Source organism: Hippichthys cyanospilos, chromosome 12, assembly GCF_059441005.1.
Source record: "Hippichthys cyanospilos isolate Australia breed blue-spotted pipefish chromosome 12, RoL_Hcya_1.0, whole genome shotgun sequence".
In the NCBI taxonomy this organism is placed as follows: domain Eukaryota; kingdom Metazoa; phylum Chordata; class Actinopteri; order Syngnathiformes; family Syngnathidae; genus Hippichthys; species Hippichthys cyanospilos.
The window spans coordinates 4,993,148-5,003,639 of record NC_142380.1 but is presented as its reverse complement, the minus strand read 5'-3'; the positions used below and the strand labels follow the sequence as shown (position 1 = coordinate 5,003,639).

Sequence of the window (10,492 nt, the reverse complement as noted above, 5' to 3'; positions counted from 1 at the left end):
TACACGTGCCAATCTGCAGTTTGTGTGCTCCACAAAGCAGACATCAAGTAACAGAAAGCTTTTTTTTTAATTGAAGAAGATGTAGGACGTGAAATGTTTATTTGATGATGGTATTAGTCATGTGACAAAGATGATGATGATGATGACGAAGAGTGGCAGCGCCTCTTTGTGTCCGCTCACATCCGCACGCACATCTTCAATAAACATGTCTGCTTCACTGCTGCACACACGCAAGGAAGATGACATCGGCGACGTGATGTCATCGTGATGCAAATGTGGTTCGGAAAATGTCATTTTTGAAGAACAAAGTTCATAAGGGAAAAACTTATACAAATTACACTTGAATGTAAAAAAAAAAAAAAAGTAAATTGACTGTGAGACTTAAGTCAGAATACTATAAGTATTTTTTAAAAAAATCAAATATACTGTATACGTGTGTGTGTGTATGTATATATATATATATATATATATATATATATATATATATATATATATGTATATATGTGTGTGTGTGTATGTGTACTGTATGTATGTATATATATATATATATATATATATATATATATATATATATATATATATGTATATATAATTTTTTTGTTTGTTTTTTGTGGTGTGTGTGCTGTGACTTACTGGCAGAGAACGAGATTCTTTGTACTCGTCTGCAGAGTTCGTCGGTGTGTTTGTGGTACCACGAGCTGCTGTCCTCACACAACCTGAACACCAACATATTCGCCCTCATAAATATTAATTTTACATGACATATACATGTTTGAAAAGACATCAGCTCAGTGAGAATATGGCGGTGTGTATGCCGTGTCATGATTTAAGAAACGAGAAGAGTGTTCTATTTTTACGTGATACTGCAGCTGTTGCCATGGAAACACGCCCCCGCATCCATTTGGCCTTTTATTGTCGTCAACGACTTAAAGTGTCTTTGACGACACAGCTTCCGCTGACCCTGAAATCAACTTCTTTGTCACAATTGAATGTTTGCCACAGTACTCATGATGTCTTTTCAAGTATGGCCAAGCATCAGTGAGAAAAATAAAATGACCTGAATGGAAGCCAGAAAAGAGGCTGGAGATCTAAGAGTCTGAAACGAAGTCGGGAATGAACAGTCATGAAAGGGTCAAACAATAGCGTCAGAAAAGACAAGTCCAATAGGAAGAGTCGGAGGAGAGAAATAGAGTCATCCTTCATGAGTTTAAGAAATGAAGAGTCGAACGGGAGCACTTGAAAAGACAAGCTGAATCCAAACAGAGATAAGGAGTTATGAAAAATGTCATAAGTCACAAACGACTCTTTGTGTTAGAAGACTCAAAGAAGGTCAAATCAGAGAAGTCTTAAAATGAAACCTAGATAAGAAGATTAAAGAAAGGATTAGACAAGGATGAAAAGAAGAATTGGACAAGGAGGGCAGAGGACACAAAGCAGAGATGGATAGTGAGCAAAGACTCCAAGTAAAGACTCAAAGAAAGGTTAAAAAAGGGCAAAGAAGAAGAGTCCCAAAGACACAGAAATATATAAAAGACCCTCTAGAACCTCTAAAAATGCATTTGTATTGGTCCACTAAAAAATAATCAAGTCATGTCCTCTTTTGGATTATAGAAGAGATCTGTTCTCAAAAAGAAGTAACCTAATTATTGAAAAATATTTAGCTACAAAAATTTATATAAAGTGTCGGACCTGTTCTAAAAAAATATATTTGTCCGCAGAAAAATATTAGATATAAAGCGTCCTGTCAGAGTAAAGAGTTGCAAAATTGTGAAAAGAAGACCCCCAAAAAGACCAATCGCAAAACAAGCATCCAAAGTTCCCGAAGAAGTTGTAACTTTGACAAACGATTCATGTAAGCAAACGAGAACATTTCCAAGAGTCGCGATGTTGTTGCGCTAACTCACCTGTTGCGCGAGGCGATCGGTCGGCACATGCAGACGGAGAAAAAACGGCAGAGCTCCAGAAGACACGCCGGAAGCTTAGCGAGGCCGCCGGTTGCCACGGCAACAGCAGCGACGCCACCAGGTCCAGTCCGCGGACACCCTTCATCATCCACAAATGGGTTGAATGTTAAGTGAATTGAAAATAGTTGTTGATTAATTTGATGCGCAATTAGTTCGATTAAATGATTAATGTTAATGAACTTTTTTGTTTAACTGTCCTAATTGTTTTAGAGAGTTAAGTGCGAGAGGGCCTGAATTCAGTTGAAATATTCATTAGCATTATAGTACACTCAAGCATCCATTTAATTACATTGCAAAGTCATTTGCTTTACAAAAGTGTGTGCGCGTGTGTGAGAGATAATAAGCAAGTGACAAATCGCACTTGTGTTGCCAGGCAGAAATGGAGTCGAACCGTCTCTCTCTTGCTTGACGTTACCGCTATCTAGTGGGCAATTTATGAACTAAGAAATAAAATGACAAGAAATGCCCTGGCTCAGCTGCAGAAATGTTGCACTGTTACTTGTTTTTCATCTGATATTTTTTACGTTTCGTGTCAAAAAAAAGTGCCACTGTTTTAGTAATCCAGCTCTTTCGGCTGTTATCATGGTTACACACACACACACACACACACACACACACACACACTTTACCTGCATGTTGCTCAAGCGTGTTGGAAGGCCTGATTGACGGCAGAGGATGGAAGATGGCGGGACCTTGTTCTTCTTCTTGTTCCTGCAGCTGATCCGGGTGCTCTCTATGTTCCCTTTGCTCTTCTGATCCTTGTTCCTGTTCTTGATGTTGATTTTGTTGTTGGTCCTCATCTTGTTCCTTTTTCTGATCCAACTCAGGTTCTTGATGTTGTTCCAGTTCTCTCTCCTGTTCCGGTTCTTGGTCCTGTTCTTGTTCTTTCCCCTGTTTGTGATACTGTTCTTGCAGCTGTCCTTGTTCCTGGGCCTGTTTCTGTTCTTGATATTGTTTCTGTCCATCCAATTTTTCTTCTTGTTTTTCTTCTTGTTCACGTTCATGTCCCTGACCTTGTTCATGCTCTGTATAATGTTCCTGCTCTTTTTCCTGATCCAATTCTTGGTTTTGTTTTTGTTCGTGTCCATATTCTTGTTCCTTCCACCATTCTTTATGTTGATTGTGTTCTTGTTTTTCAAGTCCTTCTTCCTGTTCCGGATGTCTGTCTTTTGTTTGTTCATCTGTGAGTTTCTGACTTTGTTCTAGCTGTACTGATTCCTCTTCTTGGTGTTGTTCATCTCCAGGTTCCGTCTTCAGTTCCTGTCCTCCTCCTGGTACCTGTTCCAAATGTGTTTCATGTTTTTGTTCTTCTCGTTCATGTTGCTGTTTCTGTCCTGGTTCTTGTTCTTTCAACTGTACTTGTTCCTGTTCTTGAGCTTGTTCCGCCCCTGGTACCTGTCCATGTACTCTTTCCTGATCCCAACTTTGCTTTTGTTCTTGTTCCAAATATGTTTCTTGTTTTTGTTGTTCTTTTCGTTGCCCTTCTTCTTCTTCTTCTTCTTCTTCTACTAATTCATGTTCTTGTTTCTTTTCTGGTTCTTGTTCTTTTAATTGCACTTGTTCCTGTTGTGTAGATTGTTCCTGTCTGTGTAATTTTTCTTGATCCCAACTTTGTTTTAGTTCCTGTTCCTGCCTGAGTTCCTTACCTGGCCCTTGTGCCTGTTCTTGTTCATATCCTGGCCACTCAGCTTGTTCCTGCCTATGTTGTTTTTGTGCTTGGTTTTCTTCCTGTACCTGTTCTAGTTTATGTCTGGATCCCTGTTCGTGTTCTTTCCCCTGCTCTTGGTATCGTTGCTGTTGCGTTTTCTTATCCGGTTCTAGTTTTTGTCCTTGTTCTTCTTCCTCTTGGTGTTCCTGTCCTGGATAGTGCTCCCGTCCTTGTGCCTTTTCTGGCCGAATGTGTTGGCGCAGCGTGTTTTGCGAGCTGGACGCAGCTGTCTGAGTGGGCCCAGCTTGCGGCGCCGCTGACTCTTAAGTGGCACAAGTAAGCATAAGCATCGTCAACTCGACCCCAACACCCGGGTGCGCCGTACCTTGCGCAGTGGAATGAACTCTGCCGGCCAGCTCCACGTTTGCGACAGAAGACGTTGCCACACTCATGTTGGACTGAGCCTGATGCCACTCTATAACATCAAAATACACAAATGAACGTGTTGTATCACATAAATACATACTGTAGTACTAGTTACAGTATGTGTATACAACGCGCAATACATTTTAGTAACAGAAGGAGCGACCGTATGTAATTTAATGATTTATTTTTATGGGGCAATACTGCCACCTGCCGGCCTGTCACCTGACGATCAAGGAGTCTATCATTTTCATTCGGGTGTGAACAATCTTCACAATAATGTTTGGAACATTTACAAACCTTTGAGTGGCCCTTCCACCACAGTTGTGTTGAAGATGACTGTGACGTCACCCACCTCCCACAACGTTGGTCCTACACGTTTGAAATAATTGCATCATATTAATATGCATTCAGACCGTCAGTTGAGAGGTGAATGTACGTTACCCTTGTTGCCTGCCATCACACAAATGTAAATACAATCAGAGTTGTTCTTCTGGCTCACTGACACACAAATACATACATTAGTATGTAAACAACGCGGGCACACACGTACACGCAAAATCACACACACACACACCTGAGAGTATAGATGAGGACTTGAAGACTTCGTGCAGAGAACTCGTTGAGTTTTTCATGACATCTAAAAGCAGAACTGTAAAGTCTATAAAGACAAAAATACAATCTATAAAGACAAAAAAAACACAACGGGTTCCTTCGTTTAAAAAAAATAAATAAATAAAAGTTTAGGATCCGGGCTGCAGTAACACACCTGTCAAATCGTTAGTGTCATTTGTGACACAATAACACAAACGTCTCCTCAACAAGTGCTCGTCCACTTTTTCGCTGCCAGAGACTACACAGTTTACCACAATAAATAAATATTTTCATTAAGAAATAATTATAATATTAATATATTTGGTTGTACTGTTATAGACGAGCAACGTAAGCTTGTGAAGAGATAGTGGGCTGAATGACGTCACAGTCAGCAGCGAGAACAGCGTCTGGGAACCTGGCAGGAAATGGAAAAAATAAAAGCTATATTCAGAAAGGAAGTAGAAAGCAACATGACAAACAGCAAGCGTGAATAACACCGGAAGCACACAAAATTAAAAAAAATACTAAAAAACGATATAAAATCAAAATATTAATCAAACGAGAGAAAAATAATGAAAAGCCTCAAAGACACGACAAGAATGAAGTGAAGTATTTTTGTTTAAAACTAAGGCAATAAGTGCAAATGACCCCAAATAAAGCCCGACTATTGTAAGCCTTTATTTTGTTAACTTTAAAAGCCGTCAACCACCAACGACCCCGTGGCCACTGCCGATTTTTCTAATGGTTTACAACTTTATCTTTTGTGCAAACGAACTCAGTTCAAGTCCGCAACACCGCAAAACAACATGAACCATGTAAAAAAATAGTTTTTTCGTTTTTTTAAGAGAACAATTACTAGGTATACCTTACTTTGAAACAGTAACTTCACTTTAAATCCCTACTTCCTAGTTTCGAACCTTAATTTAAAACCCTACTTTTGAATAACTAACTATAAACGAGGCAAACATACGTGATTGGCTGGAGCTGATCAAGCTGTTGACCAATGGCATCAAGTCGATCGCGTCAGCTGGAATTTCTGTCGAGGGAAAAGTTTGTGGTTGTCACCCTTGCATTTGTGTCTTCTCCATTGATGACTTTCTTCACAGTTCTGATTGGCTACAATGTGCTTACTGTTAATCACAGGTTCTAGCGCCACCTGTTGCTACGGAATGCACATATTACTCTTGCATATATTATTTAGACATTAATATAATAAATGTCAGAAAATACCTGTTAAATTGACATATCTTTTGTTGATGCCTCCACGTGGCGCGCGATCTGGAGTCAATTGAATTCAAGGAAATCGTTTGAGTTGAGTTAAAAGCGGACAAAAATCAACATTTTCAACAGCAATATCTTTTCACTTTCTTTAAATGACGTCTGAAAAATGATTTGAGGATGACAATAGCGCGTGCTTGACCTTGTTTGAAGAGGACGATGGCGATGAAGAATACGCCAAGGCAAATGAGAAGTCTCATCTTGAAGCTCCGCCCACCAGACAGAGTCTGACGCGTACAAACAAGGGTCAAAGTTGATCAGAACCAAAATGAGAAAGAATGAACAAATAAATACTACCTCAGTTGACCTCAGTAGGATTTAAGGTTTTGTGTCTGAGATCACAAAATTTGTAACCATTTCCTCTCTGTTATTTTGCCAATTCTGGAATAAGTCATCATGCCTAGCCCCGCCTTTTAAAGCCACATACATTGAAAGTCACAAATTTTAAAGTGACAGCATGTGGACAGAACTAAATAATGTCTCCACCTCACATGCATATTTTGGAATTGTATTATGTATAATGCTTCAAATGTGTATTGTAGGACATCCTGGACTTTCTTGAAATCAGAACCAAGGTACATTTACAAACTACAAAAGAAAAAAAACACTGCCAACAGCATAAAACAAAAGAAGATTCACAAAGTACCAGAGTCAACTCAACCAGCACCAGAACCAAAGTTGACCAGCCCAAAGCAGAAATATAATTTGGCAAAGAACCAAAATGAACTCCCGAAACAGAACCAAGGTAGACTACCTTAGAACCAGAACCTAAAGAGTAAAGGAGACTCACGTAGAACAGATCCAAAGTGGGTTCACATCCAAGTGGACCGAACGGAACCCGACCAGTACTGAAGTGACTGGTCAGTGTCATCTGAGTCTACAGCCATGAGATAATTGCCCCGTTTGGGGGGGGGTCCGTCACGCCACCCCCCTTCCAAGAAAAAAAAAACCTTGTAATGCGTGCGTGTGTGTGAAAGCAGGTTTTTACTCTTTGTGGGGACCTCTCGTTTTTGTGGGGCCATATTGGTGGGCCTCACTAGTCCAGACCTCTTTTTAAGGGTCAAGACCTGGTATTAAAGTTCATGTTTGAATTGAATTTTGATTTGAGTTATGATTAAGGTTAGATTTTGGGTTTACAATGTTAATGAAATGGCCCCACTAAGAAAAACAAACCTGTGTGTGTGTGTGGGTTTGTTATTCTGAGTTTTTACCTTTTTGTGGGGACCTCTTGGCCTTGTAGGGCCATTTTAGTGGACCTCACTGGTCCAAATCTTTTTTAAAAGTCAAGACCTGATTTTAGAGGTTTGTTTTTTTTTTTAGCGACAAACTTGAATGTGTCCTTGTGTCTGTGAGTATGCTGTGTGTATTTGTGTGCGTGTGAGACCCGAAGCTTAGAAAATACACACTTGTTGTCACTTGAGTGTTTTATTGTTCATAAGTGGTGCGCTTGAAAAGAGAAAAGTTCATAAAAAACAAGTGATCGTAATAATAACGAGAATAATTTGCATATTTGCATCTGATGAACAAAAAAAAAAAAACATGTTTGCGGGGACAGGTGAAGGTCACTTCTTGTCTTAACGTTGAAACAAAAAGCGGCCGCCGTCAAGTCGCTCAGACTTTCTTCTGACACCCAAAATGTACGCTTGCACACTAGCGCTTGCGCTAGCTAGAGAAGGCCGTCATTTTGTTTGGCACAATGTTCCCACGTTGTCATAGCAACATTCTAGTTGTTGCTACGTTCATATTGGAGGTGAATACGACCAAAATCAGATTTTCGGGCCTATTTTACCCCAAAATCTGAACTGAGCTATAAAACCTGCAGTCTGAATGTAGCCTTAATGTCGTGCACGTTCACATGCACACTACAAGCTAAATAGACAGTGTATTATGGTTGTTAGCTTAGCATATGTTAGCTTAGCATTGTTTACTGGTTGTCAAGAGTAGATATGAAGATATATGCAGTAGGTTATACGTTGTTGTCATTTAAGATATTTCTAATTTTTGTTGCTCGTCACACGACAACGTTGTGATGCGACTTGCCAGCTGTCGCCAAAGACAAAAAAAACAAAAAAAAAAAACAACAAGGAAACCATAAGTGTGAAAAGGCAAAGGCACAAATCATTGGTAGCAATCAAAAGGTCCAAAAAGATTCAGCTCATGTTCGGATCAGAATCCACAAAACATCATCATGACGGATCAACACAAGTGTACGTGCACATACACACACACACATACACACCTTGAATATTGTATGGCTTTTTTGTGTGTGAATAAGACCATGTTGTTGTCCAGCAGAACTTGCTTCGTCCAAACAGCAAAAACAGGAAGTATCAATCAGCAGGGAACCAATCAGAGAAAGGGGCAGGATTTCATAAACCATCAGAATTGACATGTTGTTAAAGCACGTCTTTTAAAATGCCATATTATCAAACATGTCCATCATAAATGTTGTTGGTCATGTCATCAAATATTTCTATTTGTATGTCATCAAACATGTTCTTAGACATGTCATGAAACATATCAAAGCTGTCGTCAAGTCCTCAACCATGTCTTTTACTATCATCAAACATGTCCTCGAACGCATCATTACGTCACCTAACGTCTTTTTTTTCGCAATAAACACGGCGACTCAACAGTTGACGTTTCAGAATCAAGAGTGAATGCAGAAAAAAAAGTCTTCCATGTTAAAATCTTATCATATCTACGCTTGATTATAAAAAGAGTACATGTAATTGCGTACTATTACAGGCGAGTCATGCCGCGCGAGCTGTCATTGGCCCATGATTAAATGATCACAACTATGGCGGAATTGACCGGACACTTCATTAGAAACACAACTATCATTTTCAGCCTCACAATTCTCGTCAAGGCTGTTCCTAATAAAGTGAGCGGACAGTGTGCGTCAAATGAGTGGCGTGTGACGTCACGCGACTCGCGTTTAAGTAGCGTGAAAAATAGCGTTGAGTGGTTTAAATTCCGTGGAGGCACAAACACGTTATTTGAATTCATCCGCGCGAAGATGACGACATTGATGACGTAGACTACCGAGTTGAGGACCCGCCTCGGACTTCCTGTTACTATCGTTACCGGGGAAAGGCTAGAGCCAATGAGCACACACCCTGAAGGTCACATGACAACAAGACCACATACTAGAAAGGCTTGAAAGTCTTTTAGAAAATACTTTTCATACATTAGAAAATCTCCACAAAATACTGAATTTATTTCACTGATTTTCCAAAGTTTTGTCATTTCCGTAAAGAGTAAGACGATGATGGCTTGTTGTCAGAGCGACGCTCCGCCAGGACCAATCGAAGGTTGTAAAAATAAAACAACAAAAAAAAGTGTGTTTTGGCACGTTGAACGTCACATTGACAGGCTGTCAATCACTCAGCAAAGTCATGTGACAATGAAGCACCGCCCACTTGTCGGTGTGAAGGACAGACATCAGAACGCACGCACACACACACGTGAATCTTTTGGTTGAGTATGGCCACTAGATGGCGTTCTAGCATGCATCCATGCAAACTAAAAGTGTACATACAAGTACGTCGTGTACATGTGATATGTACATGCGTGCCGTGTACATACGTGTTATGCGCACCTGGGAAGTATTCACAGCATTCCACGTTGGTCACATGTTTTTATCTAAGAACTGGGCTTCATGTTCTAATTAATTTGCTCTTAAATTGAAGAGAATTGTACTGTTCCTGTCACAGCATTAAAAAGCCTTACTCGATTTGCTGGTACCTGCAAAAAACCTGCTAGAATGTAACATAAACCCATTTGAGAACCGCGGATTTAAACTGTTAAAACAAAAACATAGGCCCGGATTAGCATTAGCATCAAGCTAGCGAGGGCTTTCATTTGGCAGTTGGCTATTTTAAATACTCGAGGCGTAACCGTTTTTTGTGAAGTTGTCACTACAATAACATTTAGCAATGAATTCACTTTCCAATCAATTTACTCTTAATTCGAAAAGAGGAATGTACTGTTCCTGTCAATGAATTAAATTTGATTTACTGATTCCTGCTGAAATCCTGTTAAAATGTCTCGTACCTCTGGAAGTACTTTCACAAACCAAAACAGTTAGAGCATTACATAGATACTAACTAACTTTAGCATCACGCTAACAGTTGTTGCTATTGTAAGCTGTTTTAAATACACGAAATGTAGCCGTATTTTACAAGGTAGTCACGATAATGCAATAAATTGCTTTGTTCCAATCAATTTAATCTTAATTCGAAAAGAGATTTAGATTAGATCATTTTAGACTTGCTGATACCTGCAGAAACCCTGTTAAAAAAAACCCTGAAGTTCCTTATTGTACCCCGATTTGAGAACTATTGGCAAAAATGGTTAAAGCATTGGATAGATGCTAACGTAGCATCAAGCTAACGGAGCTGTCTTTATTTAGTTTTAAATAAACAAAGCGTAACTGCCTCGTTTAGTCTTCCAAAATGTTGAAAAGTGACTTAAAATTGATTGTAATGCTTCACCTTGTCAAATTGAAGAAAACAATAACGTGTTTAATTCATATTGAGCTGTGAACACTTCCCTCTTTCAATATGTGTAGTGTACATATGTG

At 39.4% G+C, this 10,492-nt stretch overlaps 1 protein-coding gene across 2 annotated transcripts; it reads right to left on the bottom strand.

The window, feature by feature from the left end:
- Nucleotides 1-87: 87 nt before the first annotated feature.
- Nucleotides 88-10,366, bottom strand: hhla1 (HHLA1 neighbor of OC90). Of its 2 annotated transcripts, none has more exons than XM_088428766.1 (14): nucleotides 8,147-10,366; nucleotides 6,050-6,134; nucleotides 5,860-5,907; nucleotides 5,600-5,665; nucleotides 4,961-5,044; nucleotides 4,805-4,888; nucleotides 4,613-4,696; nucleotides 4,480-4,536; nucleotides 4,336-4,407; nucleotides 3,998-4,087; nucleotides 2,594-3,934; nucleotides 1,905-2,043; nucleotides 634-716; nucleotides 88-220 (listed from the first exon to the last, which is right to left on the bottom strand). In XM_088428766.1, the coding sequence occupies exons 1-14, from the start codon at nucleotides 8,297-8,299 to the stop codon at nucleotides 177-179; spliced, it is 2,430 nt and encodes an 809-aa protein (XP_088284892.1). In that variant the 5' UTR covers nucleotides 8,300-10,366; the 3' UTR covers nucleotides 88-176. The 2 variants fall into 2 exon arrangements, with proteins under 2 accessions (XP_088284892.1, XP_088284893.1); XM_088428767.1 differs by lacking the exon at nucleotides 8,147-10,366 and adding an exon at nucleotides 6,698-6,829.
- Nucleotides 10,367-10,492: the final 126 nt, after the last annotated feature.

Excerpts from the sequence above, each read along its gene's own strand:
- hhla1 (XM_088428766.1), bottom strand. The coding sequence starts at position 8,299 with ATGTCAATTCTGATGGTTTATGAAATCCTGCCCCTTTCTCTGATTGGT. Across the intron at positions 4,537-4,612 it reads GTCCTCATCTATACTCTCAG|TGAGCCAGAAGAACAACTCT; the intron begins GTGTGTGTGTGT and ends TTTGTGTGTCAG. Across the intron at positions 3,935-3,997 it reads AGTTCATTCCACTGCGCAAG|AGTCAGCGGCGCCGCAAGCT; the intron begins GTACGGCGCACC and ends GTGCCACTTAAG.